The 16,717-nt window shown below is 38.9% G+C and overlaps 1 protein-coding gene across 1 annotated transcript in view; it reads right to left on the reverse strand.

Annotated features, from left to right (window-relative positions):
* Positions 1–5,668: 5,668 nt before the first annotated feature.
* The window catches only part of LOC136676551 (transient receptor potential cation channel subfamily M member 6-like), a 41,302-nt gene continuing 30,253 nt past the window's right edge, over positions 5,669–16,717 (reverse strand). Inside the window, exons 29-41 of the mRNA XM_066653648.1 lie at positions 15,970–16,046; positions 15,742–15,847; positions 15,601–15,647; positions 15,273–15,337; positions 14,417–14,442; positions 14,258–14,308; positions 13,947–14,012; positions 10,598–10,887; positions 8,854–8,936; positions 8,544–8,749; positions 7,678–7,729; positions 7,338–7,447; positions 5,669–5,736 (exon numbers count right to left, since the gene is read on the reverse strand). Coding sequence (XP_066509745.1) covers positions 5,669–5,736; positions 7,338–7,447; positions 7,678–7,729; positions 8,544–8,749; positions 8,854–8,936; positions 10,598–10,887; positions 13,947–14,012; positions 14,258–14,308; positions 14,417–14,442; positions 15,273–15,337; positions 15,601–15,647; positions 15,742–15,847; positions 15,970–16,046 — 1,247 coding nt within the window. The remainder of the gene's footprint in view (positions 5,737–7,337; positions 7,448–7,677; positions 7,730–8,543; positions 8,750–8,853; positions 8,937–10,597; positions 10,888–13,946; positions 14,013–14,257; positions 14,309–14,416; positions 14,443–15,272; positions 15,338–15,600; positions 15,648–15,741; positions 15,848–15,969; positions 16,047–16,717) is intronic.

The raw sequence follows: 16,717 nt of genomic DNA on the forward strand, positions 1-16,717 counted from the left end.
CATGAGGTTTGATTTCTTTCCCCTTGATATTTTATTACACTTTTACCAATCTTCTGATTTTCAGATGAAATCACCCAAGCTCTGGAAAGTAAGGACTAACACAATGCACTGTTAATTAAAAATGTAGGTTATCGCACCATGGAAATACTACAGTCATGTGCAAAATCTTTAGCACCCCAAGTCAAATTGTTTATTTATTGCTTGTTTGTTTATTTTGTTAGAAGATTATAAGTTAAAATCAGCTACATTTCCTTTTTAAAATCCATTGAATTTTCTAAACTCAATAACTTAAATAAATTCAACAATATTTTCAGAAATATGGCAATTTAAGTTTTCACTTAGACAATCAGAACATTTGACCAGGGATGCCAATTGGGCCAGAACTGCACACTACAATAACTGGGCCCTAATCACCAACTGCAAGCTTCAGCGCAGTATCACGTGTCAATTTGAGATGAACTGTTTTGAACAGGGTACTAAGCCATAATATCAGCGTTCAGTTTTTTTTTTTATTTTACAGTGAGGGTGGGTCAAAAAAATTTGTAATGTACATTTTTTCCTTCCCTCCCTGTAACACGGCCTGGGAGGTTACATTCTCAGAAGACGCTCTGTGAGTTGTGCAATTGGAAGCTAAACTTGGCAACACTTTATCAGAAGACTTACACAGAGACTTCAAAACATGCGTAAGCCCTTAGTAAAGTATTTATAAAGCAGTACTTAAATATTTATAACCCTAGATGTTATAATACAATAAGATTACTAAGAAAAATATATGAAGTAAATAACAATACCATTGACATAAGGGACCTTAACCTAAGGTTTAGACTTGTTCCATTTAAAATACTGTTATTTAGCATCATTAACAAGTAATACACTTTACACAATTAACAACGAGTTAAGTTCTGTTGCTTGCTTTATATTTATGGGACTAATGAAATAATGCACTTCACTTTAATTTAAGGCTCCTTATGTCATCTTGCACTTAATTGTATAAGTTGTTCATAAGTACCCAAGTACTGTTTTATAACTATGTTATACAATGCTTACGCATATGTTATAGATTTGTCTACAAAAAGTAACCAAATAAAATCTTACCCTAAATTTGATGTGAAATTAAGAAACTTAATTTAAGGAAGAACTTACTCTAGACACCATATTTTTTAAGAACACTTCACAGACTACAAAGTTTCACCTTTTTTCTTTTTTTTTCTTGATCAAGACAATCACTTCCAGATGCCACCTGAAAGCATCTGTCTCAGGGACTTTTTCACCATAGAAAGAGAGTACCTATTTTAAAAAGACGTGGGGGAGCAGGAGGGCAACAAATGCTAGTTTTTAGGGGTGTTTTGCCAAAATACTACCTTAAACAAGACTTACCCAGACAAGGCTTTGACATGTGTGTTTAAACGTGTTTGTATGTGTGTAAGCAGGAGAGATAGAGAGAGAAAACAGAGAGAATACCTGAGTGTGTGTGTTTGTGTAAATGCGTGTACTATAAATGTGAAAGGTTGTAATATGAATTCTGCAGTCTAAAGACTTTTGCTTGCAAAAGGCCCCCCCTGAGGAGACGCTGCATCTGTATATAATGGTATGCCTCAAAAGCACTAGCTAGGGAGAATCAGAGGTAAAATAATAATAATAAAAATAGAAAACTGTAATTATTATTGCATCTCCTACCATGAACCGGATCTTTATGTAAGTTAGATTATTTATAGAGTGTGCGATTACGCTGAATAAGCTCCCCGTCCTTTTCTATTGTAGAGGGACTATACGGTATAAATACATTAAATATTGAAGATGAAATGAAGGATTTCTTTGTGGTTTAGACTGTGAATCAAGGCCGGGAGAGGGGTCAACACTTTTAGATACTTTAGCAATAACCTGATGCATTTACTACTGTCATGTTTGCATTGTAAGATTTTATTTTTATTTTTTATTTGGTTATTATAATTATTATTAATTATTATACTAGCCTATTGTTGTTCAGTTATCCTTGCATGCTGTTTCACAACGATGAAAGAAGAAAAAAAAATAATGGTGGGCTTTTTGTGTTTTGATCATGTGGTACTTATTTGGGGGAAGGGGGAGGGGAAGAGGGAGGGTTGGGACTTTATTGTGAATGTTACGTGTTCAGTGAGTGAGACTGAATACAGCTCACCTTGCTCATTCTACTGCCGTATATATACACTTACACACACACACACACACACACACCGGAAATTATGTGTAAAGAATATGATACCAAACATTCAAAGAAGCACTTGAAAACTTGGAGTGTTTTGCAGGATTTCAGAGGCTTGAACAATAATTACATTTTAGAATTTCTAATTCAAATGTAAACAGAATTTCCAGGCCGCATTCATGCCTAAGTCCTCCCACTACAACACACAGTACGCATTACACAACACAATCATTGGGAATCCCTGTGAAGTGAAACAATCTGGACTTACACACCACTTATGAAATCAAAGTGTGAAGAGAAAAGGAAAGGTCGGGGTGTTCTCTGCCCAAAAGGAAGCATTAAGTGCTTTGTTTGAGGGCTTGTTTACAAAATGTTTCATACAACTTTTATAGCAACAATGATTAACAAACCATGTACCGTCCAGTCCTGTAATGTAAGTTCCAAAACGGTTTTGGCAGCTATTTTTGTGATTCTTGCTTAGACACTTGGATGTTTCAGAGATGGTATTTTTGATACTAACATTCGTAAAAACACCAAAAGGCTGCAAAAGTCATGCTTCCTGCTCAGATATAGGTGGAGTCACCATGGTATCACTGACCACCAAACTCAGGTTCCAACTTGGAAATCTGTAACTCTACTGCCAACACACACACACACACACACACACACAAATAAATAAATAAATAAAATAAAAATTCCCAATGATTGTAATGTGCTTGACATTTCCGGCAAGTAAAATCAGTAACTCCAGCCAGAATGCAAAGTATTTCTCATTTGAAGATTAAAGTGAAGATAAGATTACTAAAACCTTTTATTGTATAGCATAGTGAACAACACAGATGCTTTTCATGTGGCAGGCTAGTGTTCAAGATTTAAGATGTGTTGACAATGCAATGTTTTGCGTTGCTTGTAAAGGGAGTTACTGTATGAACAATCCAGAAATGTAGTGCTGCTTTTTCTAATTCCAGATTAACTACACAAAACTTTCAAAGTGTGTGTGTGTGTGTGTGTGTGTGTGTGTGTGTGTGTGTGTGTGTGTGTGTGTGTGTTAGTGAATAAGATGTTTGGAGGCAAATTTGTTACTTTTCAAACATTGCTGATGCACAACACACACATGGACTGATATTTTATTTTATAATAATTATTTTTAATGAATTTATGATTTAGAATGTGTCTGCCTCCCTGATTAAAAATAAACAAAAATAATAAGTATTTGATAGCATTTGTTACCAAAACCTCATGGGTAACTGTGAAAGCTGAATCTTCTTCTGTAATGTAATAACAAATGCATCAAAGGGTTTGGTCTTGCTTTGCTTGAACCCTGCACTATAACACAGATATAACCATGTCATAAATATGTAATGACAATGTCATATGCAGTCTTGAGTCTACGTTGTCATTTTGTGTCATGCATAATGTCACTGAAGCTTGACACACTTGGAGAAAAACACTAAACACTGTGGAGCATGAGGGTGAGAGGGAGGGCTAATGGACTCCTGGCCTTATGGTCTCCTGCACGTGACAACTGAGCTTACTACAACATATGCAATGACATGTTTATTACATTGCAATGCCAGTGTTATGAAGCAGGGGGTTCAGGAAAGTGTTACCAACTCTTTTTTGTTTTTCCAAGTGCCATAGCTTGGGTGAGGTGGAGCTGATCGGCGCTGAATGAGGAGTAGAACACTGAGAACATGTTGTTTACATGAGAACTAATTTAGTAACTGGAGAGCTGAAAAGAATACAGGGTTTGGGTGCATCCTCATGGCCATGATGCTGCGAGAACAGAGTATGTAGCAGGGAGGGGTGGGAGCCCAGAAAAGAGGGGGATTTGCCAAGTGTGTATGTGCATGATCAAGTGAAAAAGGAGTGTGTAGCACTTTGTATGTGTGTGTGCGTGTGTGTGTTGTAGGGATTTGGGTTATCACTACAGCTTTGTGGAATGGAGGTGTGTGGACTTTCCAGTAAATTTGAGCTCTTGAGTTGTACATATAGCAGGCAAAGGACTTCAGTGATTTTTTTTTTTTTGTTAAAGTCTATATTTTATCGCTTTTGTAGACATTTCTTTGTGGGAAAAAATAAAGAAAATTTTATGGATGCATTCTGTCACTCATATTTAATACACTCACACATTTTAAAATGAAATGATTTCCCTTTCAACCTGTATTTATAGCATCACATTAAATATGTTCCATATAAAGAGTGATACAACACATCAAAACACTGACAATGACAAACATCAACCAAACAATGTACCTGTAATTGCTGGGTATTACATACATCCCCACACTCACCTTTTCACTCTTTTGCTACAACAAAAATAAAATGAAATCTTTCTCCATATCTCATGTGTAGTCGATCAGTTGCTATATATCTGGGGTATCAACTATTGCACTTGAGCTTTGTGGTTAACATAGTTAATGTGATGAAGCCTATGGACCCAAACTAGCATTGCCTGCCTATCACACCTAAAAATGATGGTTCTACAAGGGTTCCGTATTAAAGAAAATGGTGCTATAGAGAACCCTGAATGCTCAAAGAACTTTTTGCAGTATTAAAATATTCTTTATAATGTGAAGAGGTTCTTCAGATTGATGGAGATTGTGCTATAGATGTGCTATATATAGGGTTGTATATAACAGTAGAAGAACCCTTTCTGGGACCTGTCTTTTCTAGACATTTTTATATAGAACTATCTATAAAACATTCTTGATCAATCTGAAGAACACCATTATGCAAAGAATTCTTCAATAATGCAAAGTTCTCTTTAATGCACATGGTTCTACAAAGAACCATTTCATTTAATAATCATCCAATCCTTTGACGTGGATAATTCATTTATGGTAACCACTTATCCAGTTCAGGGTTGCGGTGGGTCCAGAGCCTACTCAAAATCACTGGGCGCCAGTCCGTCACAGGGCGACACATTCACTCACACACTCACACCTACGGACACTTCTGAGTCGCCAATCCACCTACCAACGTGTGTTTTTGGACTGTGGGAGGAAACCCACACAGACACAGGGAGAACACACCAACTCCTCACAGACAGTCACCCGGAGGAAACCCACGCAGACACAGGGAGAACACACCACACTCCTCACAGACAGTCACCCGGAGTAAACCCACACAGACACAGAGAGAACACACCACACTCCTCACAGACAGTCACCCGGAGGAAACCCACACAGACACAGGGAGAACACACCAACTCCTCACAGACAGTCACCCGGAGCGGGAATCGAACCCACAACCTCCAGGTCCTAACTATGTAATAGACAGAGACAGTGTGTATATTATAAACAAAAGTACAATCCAAATTAAGGGGAGTATAATTTTTACAATTAACATTTTCACTGAGATCTGGATGCTATGAGGTCTATTTTCATGATGCACATTTTAAATTTTTTTATTAGAAAGTTTCCCAAATCGCCCAGAACATACCCGCAAAAACAATGAAGAACCTAGCACATCTGGAATCAGAAGTCAAACACAGCTGGTGTCCTCTTCTGAGCTGGAAGTGGACTTCTGAAGATCGTCCCTCTCCCTCAAATCTGATAAGCCAAACACAAGCAGTGGCAGAGGACATGAATAAATTATCATACGGAGACACGTTTCCTGAGATCCTGAATTAGCTGCGTAGATTCAGCATTAATAATTAGTTTTGATGTGAGGCGCTTCTTGGAAAGGATGCAAAGAAGAAACCACCTTTGAACCATCAAACAAGTGCAGCGCTGGTGTGTTTCACGTTTGTTTGTTTATTTGTTGTTGTGCTTTTTTTTTTTTTTTGCTTTTTTTTGTCCACACTTCTGAGGAGAGGCCCTCCCTCCTGATACAGAGAAAAAAAAACAAGCATCCCCTCTCTTCCATGAGAGAGCAATTAATATCTAATCAAAGTCAACACTCTCCAACGCACAAAGAGCTATTAAATATGTAATCAAAGACAACTCTCGACATGCCACATAAGAAGCCCCGCCTCTGTCTCGCATGCCTTTGTTATCATGGCGATGCAATCATTTCCCACTCATTAAGGCTCTTTTTTCCATTCCCTGTTGTTGTTTTCTTTCCTTCTGGCGCAATTAGACGTTTTTTTCCCCACTGGTTGGTTTGAAGTTTGGGCTTCAACTAAAAGATGTAAAGTTTAAACCTGGTGTTACTCAAGATCTTCAATAAAGGCTGAGGTCAGATCAGTTAGTCTTTATGGCTCCGACAGTCATGCTGGAGCAGGGAAGGGTCTTCTCCAAACTACAGCCACAAAGTTTGAAGAATTGATTGGCTAAAATGTCTTTGTGTGCTCTAGTGTTAACATTAACTTTTAGAGAAATCAATAGGTGTAGCCCAATCCCTGAAAACTGGGTTTGTTCTAATGAAGTGAGTATCTAATGTCAATGTGAAAGGATAGAGTGTTAAATGATTATATAATGGTAATTACTAATTTTAGCAAATCTTATACCAAATCTTTCTCCCATAATTGACTCTTTTTTAGTTGGTCTAGTGATTAGTGTATTAGCGGTTTTATCTAGTGATGTAAACACTGTTGAGTTCAGAAGGTAGATTACGTTTTTTTTATGCTGAAATATGTATTAAATATCATAACTCTCTTAACCTTCCTCCTCTCTCTTTCACTCATGTGCGCACACACACACACACACACACACACACAGAAAGACACTGGAAATTTAACCCACAAGCTGCACTGAAGCATTAATTTTCTATATTAAAGCTTCTGTGTCTGATGTTAAAGCGCACCCTGAAACTTTTACTCTGAAAATGAATAGACTCAAATTCAATACTCATCTAAACTTGAGCTAGTGTAATAAAGTGAAGAATGGTTTCCTCTCACCAGGTTGTCATGTATTTCACACTATACATTTATCACTCTCCCAAAAATATAAGGAAGTACTAGCATTTTAACTTAATTTTTGTGATTCCATTACATTAATCTATACACACTACTAATATAAATATAATTCCATTGTGATTTATTCTTTTATTTTACATTTAATACCCATTATTAAATGCTTAAGGGTCAATGGGATTAATTGCGATTAACCGCAGTTAACTGTGAGATTAATTAATTGGTTTTTTTCTTTTAATATATCAACAGCCCTAATATATACATAATTAGAGAGAAGTCGAGAGAGTGGGAGCTCACTTGAAAGGCCCAGTCTCTCGCAGCATGAGTTGCAGGTGTGTTTGTGGATGAAATTCTGGATTGCATCATTCCCTAGATTGGCCGGCCCAAACACCAGATCCTCAGATAAGCTGCAGAAAAGATAAACAGCTTTGTTTATTTTTGTCCTTTACTTCTGCAGAAGTAATAAATAAAATACAAAGACCTCGTCTTGAAGGTTTCGGTCATTCATTTGCGTGAAAACAACTGACGTGAAATAACTTTCTGCAGAAACTTATCTTAAACTTATAATTATACAATAAACTTCAAATATATAGCAAGCTCACTTCAGCCTAATTTGTTAACATTTTTTTAAACCTACCTTTTATCATCTGCTCTGATCACAGAAGGGTCTGTGAGGTCTGTGCCAACCCCTGAGGGCAAAATACAAGTTATGCATGATGTAACAACCCAGTCAAAAGTTTGAAAACTCATAAGGTGCAGTTGAAATGACTGTTTTTTTTGTGGCATTTCAAACAAAAGTGTTAGCTTCTAAAATTTCAAAATACACTATTTGGGCAAAATATCTGGACCAGCTCATCCAATATTTCTTTTAAATATAAGAGTTTCTAAGAGTTTCAAATCTAAGGATTTGATGGTATTCAGCCACAAAAGGATTAATGAGAACATTTTTAATAGATGATGTTTGTCTAAGGAAACTATAGCATATATTTATGCAAAAGTGAATATATGTCCATTTGTTGTAAAACACTGATACAGAATGAATGGTCTGTCATGTTTTCAAATGATGTCAGCCCATACTAAGTTTTCCTCTGTATAAATCTATAACAAAATGTAAGCATTTCAGCAAAAATAGCTTGGTACCGGGGAAAAAAAAGGCTTTGTACTGGAAGGTTGCTGGATCGATACCCCAGGACCAGCAGGAACATCCACGGCTGAAGTGCCCTTGAGCAAGGCACTGAACCCCCAAAAGCTCCCCGCCGCTCTGGGTGTGTGTTCACAGCCACTAGCGCACTAGTGTGTGTGTGTGTGTGTTCACTGCCACAGATGGGTTAAAAGCGAAGATACATTTCATTGTACGTTGTACAATGACAATTAATTGCACATTATAATACCACTATTATTATATTACTATACTTATAACTGGTTCTATAATTCATTTTCAGTAAAGACAGTACAACTGGAAAACTTAATGCTGTTATAATGGGGAGAGAGTGTAAAGAAGACCTTGTAGGTCGAGGACTAGCAGCTCTTTGTGTGTGTACTCATATGTCCAGTGAGAGAACGCCAGCACTGCCTCCTCTAAGCCACAGGAGGGTGATATTTCTTCCCCCGTGTTATTGTTGTACTTCAAAAACTCTCCACTCATGTTCCCCTCAATGGTCAGCCACTGGCCTTCAGCCGGCCACCACAGTAGGGACACGTCCAGGAATCTATCAAAAGGACATGCACACACACAAACAAACGCATTTGCACTGAGAAGGAGTGTGAGACATGTCTCTATGTGTGTGTGTGAGTGTGTGATGATTTAACTGACCGCAGGGAGTAAGGAATGTTGCTGGGTTTGATCATATTAAAAATCTGCATCAACTTCTGGGCTGCTCTCTGCTGCTGAATTTCCTACAGGGGTTACAACAAAACACACTGTAAAAGTCTGTTAATTTAAAGTCAAATGCAGCCATTAAGTACAAGGATTTAATTTTAAGACATATTTTAAAGAAATAATTCACACCAAAATCTCCAACAACGTTTTTTGCATCATCAAGAAATTAGTAAAAATGTGTGAATACAGTACAGAGAACAGATAGATGTATTAATTTACAAATTACAGCTGATGTACACTATATTGCCAAAAGTATTCGCTCATTTGCCTTCGCACACATATGAACTTGAGTGACATCCCAGTGTTAATCTAAATATTTATTTATTTTTATTAATTTATTTAAGATTACACTTTTAAAGCGCCTTTCTAGAAACCCACGGAGGCTTTACCATCAACACTCAACATTTAATCCACACACACATTGGCTTAATAGGTTAAAACTTAATAGGTTTTAATATGTCAGCCCACCCATTGCAGCTGTAAGAGTTACAGTTTTCCTGGGAAGACTTTCTACAAGGTTTAGGAGTGTGTTTATGAGAATTTTCTACAATTATTCTGAGGTGCATTTGTGAGGTCAGACACTGATGTTGACCAAGAAGGCCTGGCTCAGTCTCTGCTCTAATTCATCCCAAAGATGTCCTATCAGGCTGAGGCCAGTCAAGTTCTTCCATACCAATCTCGCTCATCCATGTCTTTATGACCTTGCTTTGTGCACTGGGGCACAGTTATGTTGGAACAGGAAGGGGTCATCCCCAAACTGTTCCCACAATGTTGGGAGCAAGAAATTGTCCAAAATCTCGTTACACTGAAGCATTAAGAGTTACTTTCATTGGAACTAAGGGGCCAAACCGAATTCCTGAAAAATATCCCCACACCATAATCCCTGCCTCTCCTCCAGAGTTTACACTTGACACAATGCTGTCAGACAAGTATCGTTCTCCTGGCGACCACCAAACCCAGACACATCCATTGGCTTGCCAAATGAAGAAGCATGATTCATCACTCACACGTCTCCAATGCTCTAGAGTCCAGTGGTGGTGTGCTTTACACCACTGCATTTGACGCTTTACATTGCTCTTGGTGATGTAAGGCTTGGATGGAGCTGCTTGGCCATGGGAATCCATTCCATGAAGTTCTTTACACAACGTTCTTGAGATAATCTGACAACATGAAGTCTGGAGATCTGTAGTGATTGACTGTAGCAATTTGCAGGACGTTGGTGACCCCTACGCACTATGCGCCTCAATGTCTGCTGACCCTGCTCTGTCATTTTATGTGGCCTACCATTTCATAGCTGAGTTGCTGTCATTTCCAGTCGCTTCCACTTTTCTATAACATCACTGACTGTTGACTGTGGAATATTTAATATTGTGGAAATTTCATGACTGGAGTTGTTGCACAGGTGGCATCTCATCACCATACCACGCTGGAACTAGCTGAGCTCTTGAGAGCGACCCATTCTTTCACAAATATTTGCAGAATCTGTCCGCATACCTAGGTACTTGGTTTATACACGTGGCCATGAAAGGGACTGGAATACTTGAATTCAATTATTTAAATGGGTGAGTGAATACTTTTGGTAATACAGTGTATGATCTAATGCTGAAATAATACATTTTGAGCAAAGGTATGTATTGCACACAACATGTAAATATTAAATATGTTATTATTTTAATACCCTTAAGCAGAGATGAAGGGAGGTGCTGCTGGGGAACTCTTTCTGCCAGGTCCGGACCACCTCTGGCCTAAAAGCCTTCACCACATAAACACAGCCTGCTTTCAGCACATCACCCTCAGCCCAGGTGCAAATCACCCTGAGGGCCCGGCGCAGACCCCCGTCTAGCATCTCTTGGTGAGGGAGAGGCTGCAGCATGGCTGTCTTGCTCCTCTGAGACCACGAGGAAGTGCTGGACAAGGTCCCATCAGTGTCAGACTCCTCCAGAGTGTAGATACACACTTCTTCTCCTCCTGAGGAAGTGACACAAGAACATTTACACATAAAAAGACGTGGAATTAGCACTGTCATGATTATGTAAAAATGATCTGATGATAAAGTGTTAAACAATTAAATGGTTAATTGCAATTTACTGTATACCATTAATTGCAATTAACCATTTAATTGGATGTTTTTCCTCACTGACTGAAGCAAACTTAGTTTGCTAAATAATAAGGAAAACAATAAATAAATAAACAATACATTTGGAAGCATATAAGCTTAAAAAAATTAATATATAGGAAAAATAGGAGATTAAAGCATCAAAAATTAATAAGTATACATGGATAGTGTATAAAATAAGTATACAGAAAAATCACCATTGAAAAAATATAAACCCCAGAAGACATTTCACTTTAATGCAGTAAAAACAAACATCTATGTTTTGTTGTTTTCATTGACGCGTTATTTATTGATTCATTTATTCATTATCTGTAACCCTTATCCAGTTCAGGGTTGCGGTGGGTCCAGAGCCTACCTGGAATCATTGGGCGCAAGGCAGGAACACACCCTGGAGGGGGCGCCAGTCCTTCACAGGGAAACACACACACACACACACACACACACACATTCACTCACACCTACAGACACTTTTGAGTCACCAATCAACCTACCAACGTGTGTTTTTGGACTGGGGGAGGAAACCAGAGCACCCGGAGGAAACCCTAGCGGACAAGGGGAGAACACACCAAACTCCTCACAGACAGTCACCCGGAGCGGGAATCGAACCCACAACCTCCAAGCCCCTGGAGCTGTGTGACTGCGACACCGCCTGCAGCATCACTGTGCCGCCCACACTTTATTTAAAAGATGAAAATACAAAAGAAAATATGTCCTATCATTCCACTGACCAGCACAATTGCATATTGTAAATTTAGAATTTGATGCTTGTGACACACACACACACACACACACACACAAAGGTGGGACAGGGCCAGGGTCACCTCCGTTTACAGCGACTTTCCTTTTTTAATTACACTTCTTTCATTCGAGAACTGAGGACAAATACTAATTGCTGCAGTTTAGTAGGTAAACATTTTTTGTCCTATTTTATCATGATACATAACTTCAACTGCTCAGCAGACAGAGATGGACACTGTCTTATTCGATTCATGATGTATCATAGGAGAGGCAGGTCAGTCGAGCAGTCAGTCTGGGTTTATGAAGCCTTGTTGATGTAAGATGTACAGAAAGAGCCATGGTATTTTCTTTCTCAAATAATCCATCCATCCATCCATTATCTGTAACCGCTTATCCAATTTTTTAGGGTCGCGGGGGTCCAGAGCCTACCTGGAATCATTGGGCGCAAGGCAGGAATACACCCTGGAGGGGACGCCAGTCCTTCACAGGGCTTCTCAAATAATCATAGACTTCAAAGGAAAAGACATCGCCTTGATGGTAGCACATGTGTCTTTAAAATCCCGATAAGCACCTTTACATCAACGGTACCTTCACACAAATTCAAGTGATCCATGCTGCGGGCACTGATACCCCATAATATGACAGATATGTGACTTTTGCACCTTCCACTGATACTCTGAATGGTCCAGTTTACCTTTGTCACAGAGAAATTCATTTTTTATTTTTCCTCAAAAACAAGCTAGAAAGTTGTCTCTTCTGACCACAGCACATTTACTCTGTCATTCAGAAAATCTTAGATGAAACTGGGCACAGAAAACTTAAAAAGGCAGAGGCCTGTATTAAGTAAAACATAACAGTTTTCCAAAGTACTCCCAAGTCAAAGTGGGTACATTTCTTTTCAATAGCATGACGGTTTCTCATGCAGTGCTGTCTGAGAGCTCGAAGGTCATGCTCATTCAACAGAGGGATGTTCTTTTTCAACTGTTAGACAACTCTCTGACAAGGTGTGGTACAAAATATAAGTGAGCCATAAACAATCTTTGCTTCAGATTCTTGTATTTACTGGATTTTACGAAAAAAATCCAAACATACAAATATTTCCAGAAATGGGATTTGCAAATGGGTGGCACGGTGGTGCAGCAGGTAGTGTCGCAATCACACAGCTGCAGGGACCTGTAGGTTGTGGGTTCGAGTCCCGCTCCGGGTGACTGTATGTGAGGAGTGTGGTGTGTTCTCCCTGTGTCCGTGTGGGTTTCCTCCGGGTGACTGTCTGTGAGGAGTTGGTGTGTTCTCCCTGTGTCCGCGTGGGTTTCCTCCGGGTGACTGTCTGTGAGGAGTGTGGTGTGTTCTCCCCGTGTCTGCGTGGGTTTCCTCCAGGTGCTCCGGTTTCCTCCCACAGTCCAAAAACACACGTTGGTAGGTGGATTGGCGACTCAAAAGTGTCCGTAGGTGTGAGTGAATGTGTCTGTGTTGCCCTGTGAAGGACTGGCGCCCCCTCCAGGGTGTATTCCCGCCTTGCGCCCAATGATTCCAGGTAGGCTCTGGACCCACCGTGACCCTGAACTGGATAAGCGCTTACAGATAATGAATGAATGAAAAAAGCATTTGCAAATCTGATGTAAAGGGAATAGTTCTATTTTTATTCTTTCATATAAAGAAAAACGAATAATGGAAAACTGTGTTTGTTTGGTTTTTCTTTTTTTTTAAGATGCAGACTAATAAAATAACCATGCTAATGTCTGAATTTAGTCTACAAATGTGTCCATGTTTATAGATATGAATATCATACAGTGTAAAAAACTTACAGTGACATACAGTGTCAAAATTCCATTCTATCAGATAATTCTCAGTGTTTTATTTGTGCTTCTAAAAGACACTGAGAAGGTAAATCTCTAATTGTTTACACCCTCTTAGAATTACATGGAGATTAAGGAATTAAGGAGGGATCCCAAGTTAGCTTGTAATTTGATGAACATGCTATAGTGCAGCAATCCACTGGAGAGTCAGGATCGTGTGGTGGAACCAAACTAATGAGCACACAGAAACTGTATTTGCAAAATGTCAGTAGCGTTCATTTATTTAGGACTGAAAATCAGCCCAGATCAGATCAACTCTGTCTTTCCACTAAAAACAGGTGCATTACTGTGGCCAAACAGCATGATGCTTAACTCACCCAGCAAGGAGAAAGGTGTGAACGGGATTGTGTGTGCCAGTCTCATGAGGTTGTTTCTCTCCATAGCTATAAAACCAAAAAGCAGATACACATACTGGTGTACAAGTTTCAAAAAAAGCTGACCTTATATTTAATACGTATACAACATATTTCATGTTTCAACTTATCAACTATGCTGATTTTACATGGTGTCCCAATTTATTGTTTTGGGGTTTTTTTGGTAACTGGGCTATGTGCAGTATAAGTAGACAGATATTGTAGAAAGCTCAACCTCTCAGTCAGACCAAAAGAATAAGCCATGTCATACGCACCTGAGTAGTGTGGGTCCAAATCTTCTGTGGGTTTAAACAAGGAACCTCTCACTAACAGTAAGAAAAAAAAAATTAAACAGTGTATACAAAGGAATAGCATTGTAATTTAATGTGTATTTTAATAAATATATAAGCAAATAAAAAAGTATTGCCACTTACTCTCGCCTGTCACCCAGCTCTGGGCACTTCAGAAGTAACAGAGAAGCAGGAAAAAGAAGAAAAATAAGAGCAGAATGAATAGAAATCACTCTCACTCTTAAGGAATTCCCGAGTGTATGTTTATACACTAATGTGCAGAAGTCTTAGGCACCTAAGATAATTATATTTATTTAAATTAATGCATTTTCAGTAAGTGTGGTGCTTGTATAAAGTTATATATAATCACAGTAAATACAAACAAGTAATAATATAAAATAAATAAGAAATATAAGATTTATTTTCCCATAAAGTAGTAGGTGTGAGTGAGTTTGAAGAACTGTGTTTTGTTCAGATTCTCTTTAATCGCAAGAATTTGTTCAATCAACAGCACACATTATTTAAAATCATTATTTAGTAATCGCTAAAACTAGGTATTGGATGATAACCTTAAATAATAATATGGACTGCCACGAGGAGAGATTTGGGAAAAGTTAAACCAACACATTCACACACAGAATATAACACTTACTGGAATAATGTTATTTGGGCTTATTCTAATGTTACTTACAGCTCAGATAAATAGCTTTTTAAATCTCATAAACTCTGGTGCCTAAAACTTTTGCAGAGTACTGCATATTTTTACCCAATTTCCTTCCAGTGCCACTGATGTTGCTACTAATACGGGAGGGTGAAGCAGCGCATACTTTCATCAAGACGTGTCAAACACCAACCCGTCTTTTTGAATTGCTTCAATGTTATTAAACACCTCAACACATTTGGAAGAGTGTGCTACCTGTCAATGTGGGTAAATTATTTAATGCCAGTGTTACAAGAGGGAGAACTGAGGGTCTTGAATGAGATACTTAAAGAAACTTACGAGGACCTGCCACTGACAGATCGAGCCCAGCTGCTCCAAGCTGATTGACTGGGGCTTCTGGGATTCTGGAGGAGAACAAATCACATTTAAGCGTAAAAAAGGCCTACATAAATGTCCTCTGTTATATGCAGTGCAATCAAGCTGGGAGGGGAAATGCAGCACATGCTAATCTAATATATGATAAACACAACTGCAGCCGTTGAATTGTCATTAACACAATATTAGTCTCAGCACACTTGGAGGAGAGCATTAACAAATATCTGCATTGGTGTGTGATGGGAGTGAGGGAGGGCCCAACTAGAATGAGCGAGGCTACAAAGACTCTCACCTGAAACAGTGTGTCTGATTTCTGTACAAAATCCACCTGATCATAATCTGCGGAAAATAAAGGCCTTTAGTCACTACTTTCACTCATTATTTTTCCATCAAATACCCACTAATTGCTCATATGTGTCAGGTAGCGACTTACTTAGCTGGGTCAGACTGACGGACGACTGAAACCTGCGCCCGGCCAGGCCCCTCCTCTTCTTCATGCTTTTCCGGCTTGTATCAGGTACATTAGCATTCCTCCTGATCTGTTAGAACAGGAGAGGACCACTGATGTTCACAAAAATTTTCTGGAAAAGTGTATGCAACATGAAATGATCTATATATCAAGAGGACAAAAGGTCCAAGTTTAAATAATTCAAGGCCTCACACTATTTGCTCGCCCTTCCTTGATTTTTACACACTTCCTGCCAAGTGAATGTTTTTCTTCCAGGTTTCTGGACAGCTCTGAGAGAGAGAAGAATAATAAACATTCAATTGTTTAATGCCTCATTATTAGCCCTAAGGCGGCCCATCAATGTCGGACCTTGATGAGTAGGAAGATGTTATTTGATGTTTGGTGGGTCACATGCAGAGAGGTAGAACAGGTCGTTCTCTCCCGCTCTGATTGTACCGTCCACCATGTTCATTACAAGATGCAGAAATGGAAAAATGAGAAAATGGAAATTCAGATTTGGAGGAGCAAAGATGAATTTGGAAACTGGAAAACCAAATAAAATCCCATTTCTTTTCTTACTATAATAAATGAAAAAAAATGTTTTATGCCCTATTTTATATTTGTCTATTTAGCCAGATCAGAAAAATGGTCAGAAAATTAAACAGATAAATGTTACACTGATTTTAAATGAAAAAATGAGAAAATGAAATATTAAACATAAAATGCGCCAACTATTGTACGTATATCCATGTTCCAAAAGCCAGTTTCAGTAACCGAGGATCAGAACGCCAGGGCCCCCGACCCCGACCGCCACCCGATCCACAATGCACCAGACCCGGATTACTACCTCTCCCACAGGTGGTGGGCCCATGGGAGAGTGGACCCATGTAACTCCTTCGGGCTAAGCCCGGCCAGACCCCATAGGTGAAAGTCCGGCCACCAGGCGCTCACCAAGGAGCCC

The sequence above is a fragment of the Hoplias malabaricus genome, chromosome X2 (genome assembly GCF_029633855.1).
Source record: "Hoplias malabaricus isolate fHopMal1 chromosome X2, fHopMal1.hap1, whole genome shotgun sequence".
In the NCBI taxonomy this organism is placed as follows: Eukaryota; Metazoa; Chordata; class Actinopteri; order Characiformes; family Erythrinidae; genus Hoplias; species Hoplias malabaricus.